At 55.9% G+C, this 12,438-nt stretch overlaps 1 protein-coding gene across 10 annotated transcripts in view; it reads right to left on the reverse strand.

Annotated features, from left to right (window-relative positions):
- Positions 1-7,387: 7,387 nt before the first annotated feature.
- The window catches only part of LOC104849035 (collagen alpha-3(IX) chain-like), a 6,134-nt gene continuing 1,083 nt past the window's right edge, over positions 7,388-12,438 (reverse strand). Inside the window, exons 1-4 of one of the 10 annotated variants that reach the window (XR_004518235.1) lie at positions 12,206-12,430; positions 9,937-12,116; positions 9,774-9,843; positions 7,388-8,770 (exon numbers count right to left, since the gene is read on the reverse strand). Coding sequence is in view for 7 of the 10 variants with exons in the window: in XM_033766453.1 (XP_033622344.1) it covers positions 8,018-9,170; positions 9,937-9,938 (1,155 nt within the window). In the remaining 3 variants the exon portion in view is untranslated. The other 9 variants (XM_033766453.1, XR_004518236.1, XM_033766452.1 and 6 more) reach the window with 9 other exon arrangements.

Raw genomic sequence — 12,438 nt, forward strand, 5'->3', positions numbered from 1 at the left:
CCGTCGCCCGGGGCCCGGGACAGCCTCACCCCACCCGGTCCCAGCAGGGGCTTTGGCGCTGGACCTCGCCTGTGCCACCGTTCAGGCTGTGCCACGCGGGGAGGCGCGATGGCGCAGGCCAGGAATCCCAGCACCAGCGAGGCTGAGGAAGGAGGATCGCAGGGAGGGAGTTCGAGGCCAGCCTGGGCTACACAGAGAAACCTATCTCCAGAGAAAGGAAAGAAGGGAGGAAGACATGAAATAAGATGTCTGGTGCAGCCAGGGATTTAGCTCAGTGGATCTGCCGCCTACCTCGCAAGCACAAGGTCCCGAGTTCAATTCCAGATACCAAAAAAAGAAAGAAAATAGATGTCTGGCGCATTCCTGCCGGACGCATTCGGATGCAGGAACCGCAGAGGCTGAGAGGCAGTGGTGATATGCGTGTCAGATTCCAGATGTGCTTTGTTTTCTTTTTCTTTTTCTTTTTTTTTTTTTTTTTTTTAGATCGAACTTGGGTCCTTCTGCTTGCGAGGCAGGCAGCAGAACCACTGAGCTAAGTCCCTGGCCCAGATGTGCTACATATTGCGGCGGCCAACCCTGCCTTGCTGAGTCCTTCAAATGTATTCGTTCAATAAACGCCTTCTGGCTGTACCGGACAAGCAAGCTGAGGAGGGCCTGAGCCCACTTGGGCCAGGGCCTCTGAGTGACCCGGGCAGTGGGAGGTGCCCTCAGGTCAAACTAGAAAGCAACCGGTTCATGCCAGCCAGCCTGCGCTCGGATCCCTCTGAGGCTCCTCTGGCCGTGCTTTGCCTGCCGGTGACTTTTAGAGACCTACGTGCAAGTGTCTCACTCACACATGCTGTGATCCCCTCACAGGTCACAAGGAGTTCCCGGCTCTGCAGCCCCCAGGCGGGAGGGTAAAGGGGATGCTAAGGGCCCGACCCTGGGACACGGTGTCTTGAGGGCCTGTCCCCCATGTCTCGCCCAGAAACAGTGGGTCTGAGCCCAGTGTGTTGGCCCACGGCAGGAAACCCAACACTCAGGAAGCTGAGGCAGGAAGATCTCCACAAGTTCGAGGCCAGCCGGGACTGCATAGTGAGACACTGCCTCAAAACACAAAGCAACAGTACCTGAAACAAACACTGGAGGTGCCCCTCTGTCACCACTAGAAGTTCTTATGTCCTTAAACTTTTTCATCTGGGAAGATGTTTGAAAGCTTCTGAATGAATCCCAAAAAGACACTGACGCTGGCGTCATTTCTGGAATTTATTGAGAAATGGGTTTTTTTCTGAATTTCTGCCAAACTTTCTCTTATGTTTAAGGCTTTCCCTGAGTGTTTGGGTATCTGTTGTTTCATGTGAGAGAAAAGTTTCCGCACTAAAATAAAAAAACATTCTTTGACCAATTGTTTTGGTTTGATTTAGTTTTGAGACAAGGCCTAGCTATATAGCCCAGGCTGGCCTTGAACTGGTGGTGATCCTCCTGCCTCAGCCTCCTGAGTGCTGGGGCTACAGGTGGCTACCACCACATTTGCCTTAATGTAGTTAAAAGGTGCCACATTAATCTATTACTTTTTAACTTTTACTATGATTATAAAATTCAATAAAAGGAAGATTTTACTGTTATTTTATTGGCCATTAATCATATCATGATTATTATGGAAATGAATGGTTTATGGAGGCATGTTCAAATGCATTCTGTGCCAGCTAGATGTGGTGGCCTGTGACTGTAACTCAGGAGGCTGAGGCAGGAGGATCACACATTTGAGCCCAACCTGACCAATTTAACAAGAACCTGTCTCAAAATAAATCGGCTGGGGATGTAGCTCAGTGCAAAGGCCCTGGGTTCAATTCCCTGTGCTGCAGCAGAAAAAAAGAAAACCCACCCTGTGTGCATGGAATGCGTGCTGAGTATTGGCCATCAGGGCATGGACTGATCGGGGTCAGGGACGGCCACAGAGACACCAGCTGGAGGAGGCCAGGGAAGCCAGGGTGGGGCTTCCGGAGACCGAGGGGACGCTCCAAGTGTGCCCAAGAGAGGAAGGCCCGCTTCCTGTGACCTGAGATCAGCGCATTTCCCATCACAAAAGCCCAGAGGCAGGCTTGTAGCAACACCAGGAACCAGGCTCCTCTCTTATGCCTCTGCCTCGTGGTCCAAGAGGGCTGCCTGATGTCAGTCATTGTCTACATCTTATTAGCTGGAAAGAGAAAGGGGCTAAATAACCCCCCCACACACATGTGCAGATCACAGTACTGCAACCTGTACCCCTCTCGTTACCTACCTAATCGCAAGGGAGCCTGGGAGATAGAGTCAAAATTAAAAAAGAAAAAAGCTGGGAAAGTGCCAAGGCCCCGAGTTCAATTCCCAATACAGGAGAAGATAGTTCTCTCTCCGTTGACCATGTCCAGCTAGGGGGCAAGACCACAGTCCATGCTGAGGGCCAGCACCTGCCGTGTCCCTAAAACAGGGAGGGGTCTGCACCCAAGGAAGGAGACCAGGCAACAAACAGGCATCTCCCAAGGCCCGGCAAAACAGGGCTCCAGGACTGCTTGTTTATTCCTTTAGTTCCCTTTTTTTGTTTTTCTGAGACAGGTTCTTACTATGTAGCCCAGGCTGGCCTTGAACTCATGGTGATCCTCCTACCTCAGCCTCCTGAGTGCTAGGATCACAGGTGTGTGCACCACCCCTGGCGATGGATAATTGAATGTTTCGAATTGCACCTTGTTTGGGCTTTTTTAGCTGTACTTGGATCAGGGCCTGGGAACTGTACTTATGTGAGGCCCTGGGTTCCATCTGCAACACTGGAAATAAATAAAAGGAAAACTGGGTAACAAAGGGTAACCTCACATTTCAGAGAGAAAAATTATTTCCTGGCCTGATTTTGGGAATGGGGCGTATCCTTTTTGTCTTCTTCATCTCAGGTTCTGAGCCTTGAATGGATAAGAGACCATTTCCCTTTATAAGCACACACTTTAGTTACGATGTCACCAACCGGGACCAGGACGGAGGAGTGGAGGTGTGGAGATGCACCTATAATCCCAGCACTCTGGGAGGCTGAGGCAGGAGTGCCATAAATTTGAGCCCAGCCTGGAGACTCAGCAAGACTCCACCTGAAAATAACGAATAACAAAAGGGCTGGGAATAAGGTTCAGTGTGCAGGACCTGGGTTTAACCCCAGTACCACACACACAAAAAGATGAAATATGCCTTAGGAGGCTGAGACAGGAAGATTGCTGTGAGTTCAAGGCCAGCCTGTCTCCAAAATAAATACATACATAAATAAAAATAAAAAATGAAAAAGGCTGGGGTCGCAAAGAGAGACCGAAGAGCTCCCCCAGTGCTGAGAGGGCTGCTCGCCATTTGGATCCCGCCTGTCCCCTGGTCATCTTGAACAGGATGACAAATCCAGGCACTGCTCTCCAGTTGGTTCTGACAGATAGAGCTGGATTACTTCACATCTCAGGGCTTTTCCCACATTGTATTTTACTATTTGAATGTTTAATAATGTTGGATTTTGGATATCTTCTTGCTATTCTTCAGAAACATTGAGCATGGAGGATCAAGAAAGCAATAGAATAAAATAAAAATTTTGTTTTAAAAATGAAAAAGGCAAGGGCCAGGGATTTAGCTTAGTGGTTCTGCTGCCTGCCTGGCAAGTGCAAGGTCCTAAGTTCGATCCCCGGTACCAGAAGAAAGGAAAAGGCTGGGGGTACAGCTCCAGGTCAAGGTTTAACCTCCAGGGCCACACACACACACACACACACACACACACCCCTGGTGCTGGGCCACGAGCCTCTCTCTCCTCCTGGTGGCTCAGGCCAACCTCAACCTTAACCTTAACCTTAACATTTTTTTAAAAAATTCCCCTCTTGGTACCAGGATCTAACTTAGGACTTTGTGCTTTTGAGAAAGACTCAGTGCCACTGAGGTAAATTCCCAGCTGCAGCCTTAACTTTTCGGCTGCCTGGGCCACAATGAATGAAGAGGATTACCTTGGGCTGCATATAAAATAGATCATATGGTTTCTGTACATCAGTAACGAAAGTTCTTTTTTTGTTTTGTTTTGTTTGTTAGAGGCAGGATTTCACTATGTAGCCCAGGCTGGCCTCAAACTCATAGCCATCCTCTTGCCTCAGCCTCCCGAGTGTGGGAGTGTGCCACCATACCTGGCACTTCCTTTATATTTGTTATTAAAATTAAAAAAACAACAACAGGGCAAGTAGCTTGTGGCCTGCAGTGAACAGGGTCTTGGACTTTTAGTACACTTAATAGCTCTAAGTTTCACATTTAGAGATGTGGTTCCCTTTCAGTTGATTTTAGTATATTGTTTGAAATTGGGGGTGTGTGTGTTTGTTTTGTCTATTTATTTTGGCTTTTGGATACAGCATCTCACTATGCAGTTCAGACTGGCCTCAAACTTGAAGAGATCTTCCTGCCTCAGCCTCCAGAGTGCTGGCTGGGATCACAGGCGTGCACCACCATGCCCAGCTGTCCTTGTTTTTTTTTGTTTTTTTGGTACTGGGGGTTGAACTCAGGTCCTTGCACCTGCAAGGCAGACAGCAGAACCACTGAGCTAAATCCCCAGCCCCTAGCTGTCCTTGTTTTATTTATTTTTGTAGTCTTGAGTACTGAACCAGGGCCTTCACAATGAGCTACATCCCTGGCCAGTTTTATTTTGAGGCAGGATCTGGCTAAAATGCCTGAGAACTTGAACTGCAGTGAGACCCTCTTGCCTCAGCCTCCTCTGAGAATGGGGGCAGGGCCACCCTCCATCAGCCCGTCTTGTACTCTTCCCTTCTCAGCTCTGTGGCGGCACAATGAACCCTAAAGTCAGGTAGCACGATTCCACCAGCTAAGTTTTTAGAGTGAGTTTGTGTAGGTCGATTGCCAATATCCCCCAAATACAGGTATTATAGTCCTGACCCCGAGTCCTCACAAGACCACCCTGGTTAGAAACGAGGACAGGTCCTGGTGGGGTGGTGGGCCTTACACCACCATCTGAGGCCCCTTTAGAAAGACAGGAGCCGGCCTGGTGGTACCCGTGTTACCATAGCACTCAGGAGGCTGAGGCAGGAGAACCACTGTATGTTTGAGGCCAGCTGCGCTACACAGTGAAACCCTGTTTCAGAAAGGAGAGAGAAAAAAAGAACGGAGATAGCCATTGAGTGGGCAAGGCAGCAGCACTGGACGGGCAGAGAAGGCCCGTCCTGGGTCTCTGAGTGCCCAGCCCGCCTATATTTGGCCTGGGACTTGTGGCCTCCAGGCCCAAGGCTGCTACTGCTCAGGGTGCGGTACTGGGGTCTCGCCACGTCCGCCTGACTGGGCTGGGGGCCACCCTGCTCCCATACAGGCACAGATGCCCTTCCCCAGCTCCTCGCACACCCCCCGTATTTTATTAGAACATCCCGTGCATGGCGCCTAGATTCGGCTACACTGAAGTATTTCCTTTTTGCTTTGTTTTTGGAATGATTATAAATAGTAGTCTTTTTCATTTTAGTTTCCAGTTGTTTGATGCTAAATATAGAAATGTGCTTGGCTTTTGTTGAACTTGGATCCTGTGGCTACAGCCAAACCCAGTTCTTAGCTGGCACAGTAGGCTGGGTGGTGATCTCCATCTGTGATCCCAGCACTCAGGAGGCTGAGGCAGGAGGATCTCTGGGAGTTCACGGCCAGCCTGGGCTTCATAGTGAGACCCTGTCTCTAACCACCTCCAAAAAAATGTCAGAGTTGCAGGCATTTCACGTTTCTGACAGGGTCACTCTGAACAGAGTGGGTTCAAGGCTACAAGACCTCCTAGCCTAATTTGCTGCCTTTATTTCATTAATTCCCTGCAGCTGGGCATTTACATTGTTTCCTTTTTGTCATTGTTCTTTGGTGTTTTTTGTTTTTGTTTTGCACCTGGCATTGAACTCAAGACCCTGAGTTTAAGAGGCAGGTGCAGCCCCACTCAGCTAAGCCCTGTCATCATTTGTTTTGAGGCAGAGTGTATGTAGCCCAGGTTGGCCTCAAACGCCTAGCCATTCTCCTGCCTCGGCCTCCTGGGTGCTGGGATCACAGGCAAGCACCGCCACGCCAGGCTTGCATTCTCTCTTTCCGACTGAAAACCCACAGAATCCTTTCCCCGCCCTGAACCAGGTGCTCCAGCCCGGCTGGTTGGTTCTGAAGCCCAAGTAGGCAAAAGGAGAGGCAGATTTGAACCAGACTGGCTGTGTCCAGTTCAGCTTTACTGTGTGGCCTCAGAGAAGTCACTGAACTTCTCTGTGCATGTTACCTCCACTGCAAGTAACAAGAGGCACAGCACGGCCAGGCTGTGGGGAGGGGCACAGTGAGGGCCCAGCCGGTCAGCAGTTGCCCCTTGCGGCCTCCCCCAGCCGGCCCATGACCCACAGGAAGCCACTCCTGTCCGCCGGCCACTGCGAAGGCTGAGCCCTGGCTCCCGCCTTCAGGCGCTCAGCCCCAGCTGGCCACCGTCCTCAGGAGGAGCGCGCAGCAGTGCAGAGCGCTTCCCTGGCGCCCACTCAGTGCCCAGCCGGGCCTTAGGACAGACCCAGCCCCGCTCCTCTAGGGACGCTGTGCCTCTCTCAGCCCGACCACACCACCTCTCCTCTGGCCAGGCTCCTGGTCTCTCTGACTTCACCTGTGTGTCTTCTTTAGAGACAGAGTCCAGCTTTGTGGCTCACGCCGTGATCCTCCTGCCTCAGCCTCCCGAGTGCTGGGATCACAGGCATGTGACCCTCCAGTCCCTGTCCCCGGCAGATCTTCCTCTCAGCCTCCCAAAGCTCATTTCTCTGCAGCTCTTACTGTGCCTGGAACCCGGTGTCCCCAGTACCCCCCTCTGCAGGGCACCCCCCGTGCTGCCCTGGCCCTCGTCCTTGCCCCCTTGCCCGGTGTCGGGTGGAGCGGCTGGCGTGCGCTGGCCTGAGTCACCAGTGCACAGCATGAGTCGGGGGGGGGGAAGTCCCCACGGAAGGGCCGTGGGGGTGACCAGGCCGCACCTGCCTCTGACATGGTGACCTCGCGCTCCCCAGCAGGATACCCGAGGCCATCAGCACCCGAAGGGGTCCCCACAGCTCCCCTCCGGCACCCTGCGACCGCTCCGCCGGCCTTGGGAGGGCACCCCGGGGTCCGCGGACCCAGGCCACTTCCTGAAAGGTCCCTGTCGCTTCCATTCTGGGTCAGAGACAATCTGAACCCTGGTCGGCGTGAGTCAGCCCAACAGGGGCACACACGGCCCAGTGCACGGGACTGCACCGCCTGAAGGGTCAGGGAACAAGTCAAACATGGGGAGCCGCTGAGCTTAAGGCTGAACCTTATCTTACCTACTCTAGTGGCCACACTAACATGTAAACAAAAACAAAAACACATTTAATTAACAGATTTTTCTTAAATTAACATATCCAAATCTTAATATTTCAATACAGGGGCACTGCGCACTGCGCAAGAACCTGTGATGGGTCCCACCCGTCATAGGTAGGGATGCTTTTTTGTGGGAGTGGGAGCAGAAGGGTCTGGCTACATTCAGGCTGGCCTTCAACTTGCAGCGACCCTCCTGCCTCAGCCTCCCGAGTACTGGGATGACTGGCAGGCGATGTGTTTGGTCCTGTTTACACTGCAGCCTGGGAGGCTGGTGAGGTCTTACAGGGGTGGGCTGGAAAGGGCCAGGAAATCAGGGACAGGAGCAGGTGCAGATCTCTGGGCAGGGCTCTGCCACTGGGCCAGGCTGGAGCAGGGTCTGCACTCCACACAGTAGGGCTGGGTGCACAGTGGGTCTCTGCTCTGGAGAAGGCAGGGTAGGTTTCCGGGGACAAATCTTCTTGCTTAATGACCCACACTGCAGGGGTCAGGTGTCCAGGGCCAGCTCACCACACCTATGGGCACTGGGAGAGGCTGGGGGTGGCCACCCTGTCCTCAAGCCACCGGGCAAGGGCGCACAGGAACTGCAGGCAGACCCTGGGAACAGGGGCACAGGAGGGGTCTCCCGCACGCAGCTCTGGGTCACCTCTATAACCCACCCCTGCAAACACTAGGGACCCAGGGGTCAACAAGGAGCCCCTGCCTGGACACCGCAGCCCAGGAGGGAGGCTGTGTCCAGCCAGGGTAGAGGGGAGCAGCTGGGAAAACCAGACTGCGCCAGCTCCCCATCCAGGCCTGGGAACCGGCTCGGCCGGGAGGACAGCCCGGGGTCTCCTCTGTCGGTCTCTGTCTCTCCACTGTCCCCGGGCCCAGAGCTGAGACAAGGCAAGGTGTGCAGGGCGCTCGACGCTGCCCACTCCGGTGAGCAGTCCCGGCCCAGGGGCCACCAGGCCCTGATGACCAGGTCCCCGGAAAGTAAGAAAACACAGAGGCTGCCGCCCTGCTCAAGTGTGGACCCAGGGCCTTGCAGGGCCTGCCAAGCCCCAGCTGTACAGGGCTCGGGACAGCCCTGGGGACTTGGGGGCGGACTGGAGATTGAGCCAGGTTGCCCGCCCTCTCCCCTCCCCCAGCCGTGCGATGTCCCACCGGGTCCCGGACCGAGGTCTCCCCCACCCCCCAACCTCCACTGCTCCAGACTTGGGCCCAGCTTGGGGCTTGGGGGACTGCGGTCCTGGGCGAACCCTGTGCTTCGGGGCGGGCAGGCAGGCAGCACCCCTGGGCTGGGGGAGCCGGGCCAGAACTCACCAAACCCGGGATGGGTGAGGGGCGGCCCAGTAGCCAGCAACGGACAGCAGGGAGGCCCAGGGTGGCCCCTCTGTTCCCTCGGGCTCCGCCGTCCTCCACTTCGCATAGAAGGCAGGAAACAGCCCGGAGGACCCTGGACGGCAGGGCAGTTCCCAGATGGGGTCACCGGTGCCGTCAGAGAACCCGCACTGGGCGGACTTGGGCCCAGCTGTGGCCTGGAGGTGAACCCAGCACCGGATGATGAGGTCACGTGCCCCTTCCGGCTGTTCCCGCGTGGGGGGGACCTGGGTGGGCACCAGACACACAGCCCGTGGTGCTCCAGGGACTGCGGTCTGACACCGTCTCGCTGGCACTGCCCTGCCTGCCGGGAAGCCTCACCCTCACCCAGCTCCACACGGCAGTGAGCGATCTTATCACCTCCCTGCCACACCCAAAGGGGGCTCTCTTGTGGCCTGGTGGTGCACACCTGTAATCTGGGCATTTGGGAGGCTGAGGCAGGAGGATCACCACAGGCTGGGGTACATGGTGAGACCCTGTCTCAAAAATAAGTAAGAAAGAATCAAATCTACAGGCAGAAGGGTACATGCAGACAGCGCAGGCAACCTAACCTGGCCATCCAGGGCGCAGTCTGGAAGACGGGAAGCTCCCTATAGAGGCGGAGTCCCTGGCTCTTCTGCCTGTGGTCTGGGAGCAGGCGCCCCAGCTGTGGCCATGTGGGTAACAGGAGTCACATGCACTAAGCTTTTTCCTTTTTCTTTTTGGTACCGCGGATCGAACTTGGGCCCTTGCACTTGCGCCTGAGCTAAGCTTTTCTGAGTTTGAACACTGCTCAGGCCCCAGGGACATCCCAGAGAACATAGAAGATAAAATTCTCTGGGCCGAAGAGCCAGTGGTCTGGTGGAAAAAAAACACCTCACGCACTGGGTGTTACTGGCACTGGTTAGATGATGAAGTACATAGTACGTGAGAAACCAGTGTCACGGGAAACAAAACAAAGCGTGGTAACGTGGGTGGGGGCTATGGGGACAGACATCCAGTTTTCAATAGTGTAGGCAATTTGACACTGCACAGAGCCCTGAAGTAGAGGGAAAGCCAGCCCTGAGGACAGCTGGGAAAGAGCTCATGGGGGTGCTCACGGGGGCACAGCAGCATGTACAAAGGCCCTGAGGCAAGTTCAGCATGAGGCTGGAGCAGCGAGAGCAGAACCTACCGGAGAGGAGCAGGAAGGGACAGACTTTAGGGCCTTGGAAAGTAGGAGCCCTGAAGGCTCTAAGTAGAGAAGAAACAGATATGCCTTACATTTTAGTTCCACAGAGGCGCAGCACTGGGAATTAAGCCTTCACAGGACTGCTGGGACTGAAAGAATCGGCTTCAGGAAGGGCCTCCTGGAAGACAGGCAGGGACAGAACTGCTGGCTTGTGCCCCAGTGAGGGGCAGCATGAGTCCTCCTAGACTGGCTGAACAGTGAGCTAGGGCCGGAGCCTGGCAGGCACCACCCAGCCCGGAGGAGCCACACAAACCCACTACCAGGCAACAGCCCCCCACCGTAGCTTCCCTTCAAGGCTCACTGTTTCTGGTTTAGATTTAATTAGACTCCCACAGGGCAGCCTCAGAGGGGACCAGATGGCGCTGCCTGCCAGCCTGCCATGGCTGTCACACCACACGCCACCTTACCCAGGCCCAGGGCTGTCCCCACCCTGCCAGGTCCCTGCCCTGTGCTTCCCCAGGCCGTCAGAGGCCACACCAGCACACGTCCTCCGCCGCCCGATGGCCGGAGTATGCATAGCCACCCTGCCCACAGCCACAGCCTGAGCGCCTCTTGAGGTCCCCAGAACAACCTGGACAGCGTGGCCAGGCTGCGGTGTGGGTGTGGAGGTGGTGGCGGGAGGGAGGCGACGCCAGGGGAGCGCCTGGACTCATCCTGGCTGTGAGACGGCGGAGGCTGCGGTGCCCGCGGGTGCGTGCACTGGGTCGCCTTTCATCCGGGTCTCTCCTGAGGCTGAGTAGAAGCGGCTGCTGACCCGGGAAAGTCCACAGAGCCCCCGGCCACCACGGCTGGGACTGGCTCACAGCACGGACGCTTCCAGGCCCTCGTTTTCACTGGAGTTTTTCCCTCGAAAGCTGGAAACAGAAGAGGTCCTCCACCCAGTCCAGGCTGCCAGGCTTCCTGGCAGCAGAGTCTGTGGTCAGCAAGGCCTGGAAGCCCAGGCTGCCAGATGACCAGAGGCACCAGTGGCGGGCGACCCGGATGGAGGTGGTCACGATGCCTGTTACCTGCTCATAACTATTAACAGGGGCCCTTGCATCTTACTGTCCTGCCTCTCTGCCGAATCTGAGCACGCTGTCCCCGATCCTCTCCGTGGGCCCAACAGGAATTCACACGCCCACTCACCAAGACAGATTCTAGGCCTCTCCGGCCAGCAGTGCACCCAAGGACCAGAGGCCACGGGGAGTGGGACAGCATGCAGGGTGACCCCGCGTGCACCGTGGCGAGGGTGGAGGCGGGATAGATGTTTACACAGTGAGGTGGCAGCGGGCTGTCTGGAGACCGCACTGCGGTGACACAGAAGCGTCCGCTTTGTGAAGGGCCTCAGGCCCAACACTCAGGACCTGCGCCTGTTCCTCTTGGCCAGTTCTTACGATCAAAGCTCTGATAATTTCGCCGCTAGAGCTCGAATCCAGGGCCTCCCAGAGTGAGGGCTAGGTCAGGCTTCTACCACCGAGCCACATCCCAAGGCTCAACTGGAAAGGATCCTGGTTTGAACAACAGGCTGGATGGTTCCCAGTCTGCGTCTCCCATCTACTTCCTGACGTGGGGAACACAGAGCGCGGCCCTCTCCCATTTTCTACACCTAAGCTCAGGAGGCATTTCCCAGAGGAAGAGCGGACCCAGCTCCTCCCTCCCTGTACATTCGCGGGCCCCTGAAGTTCCCAGGCCAGCTCTGGGGATGAGGATGGGGAGGCCGGTTCTGGGGGCACCCAGGTCCGCTCCCACTCGGCTCCCTGCAGGCCCCGACCCGCACGTCAACCTTCAGCGCCTGACACCCGCGCCCCCACGCGCCAGGCCAAGTTTCCAGAGTGCAGGGCTCCGTTCGCTGACTGTACGCGGAGTCTGGCCTAGCTCCCGGGGCAAAGGAGGCTCCTGACGAGGAGCGAATGAAGTATTTGCGCCTCTTGGCAGCGCCTCGATCGTCACCCTGCTTGCATTCGGGTCCTGACTCTCCAGACTTGACAGTCTGCTGGGACTCATTCAGGTTTTCACCCCACACCGCTCGCTCTCCGCCCGACGCTGGGAGGGAAAGAGGGTGAAGTCGGGGCATTTGCAGTTCCGAAAGCCTGCAGGCGGGGGTCAGCCGTGGAGCCGTCCGGGTTCCCAGGGTGTGGAAGCCACACGGCAGGGACTGCAGTGGCCGCCTGCCGATTTCTTTATACCTGCCTCCCTCCGTCGGGGTTTGAGGTAGCGTACGAAAGTACACACGCTGCAAGATGGAAAAAAAACCAAGTCGGCGAGGAAATCAGGACACATGAAAAGTACGAGAAAAAAACAATCAAGATGGAGTAAGCTCACTAGAGATGGGACTTTACGAAAAGTTGGTCAAGTTTTCCCGGAGCCCACGGGCTCTCCTTTCCACCTTTCTTCGCTCCTGGGGACTGGGCCCTGCAGTACTCGGGGACGCGGGGAGGCGGAGTGGCGGAGGGAAGGGGCTGCAAGATCGTGACCGGGCCTAGCAGCCTGGTGGCCCCGAGCAGGGAATCTGTGGAAGAGGGACGGGACCTGGGACCGGGGTTCGGTGGTGGGCG

The sequence above is a fragment of the Fukomys damarensis genome, unplaced genomic scaffold (genome assembly GCF_012274545.1).
Source record: "Fukomys damarensis isolate Sample0158 unplaced genomic scaffold, DMR_v1.0_HiC HiC_scaffold_20, whole genome shotgun sequence".
Lineage (NCBI taxonomy): Eukaryota > Metazoa > Chordata > Mammalia > Rodentia > Bathyergidae > Fukomys > Fukomys damarensis.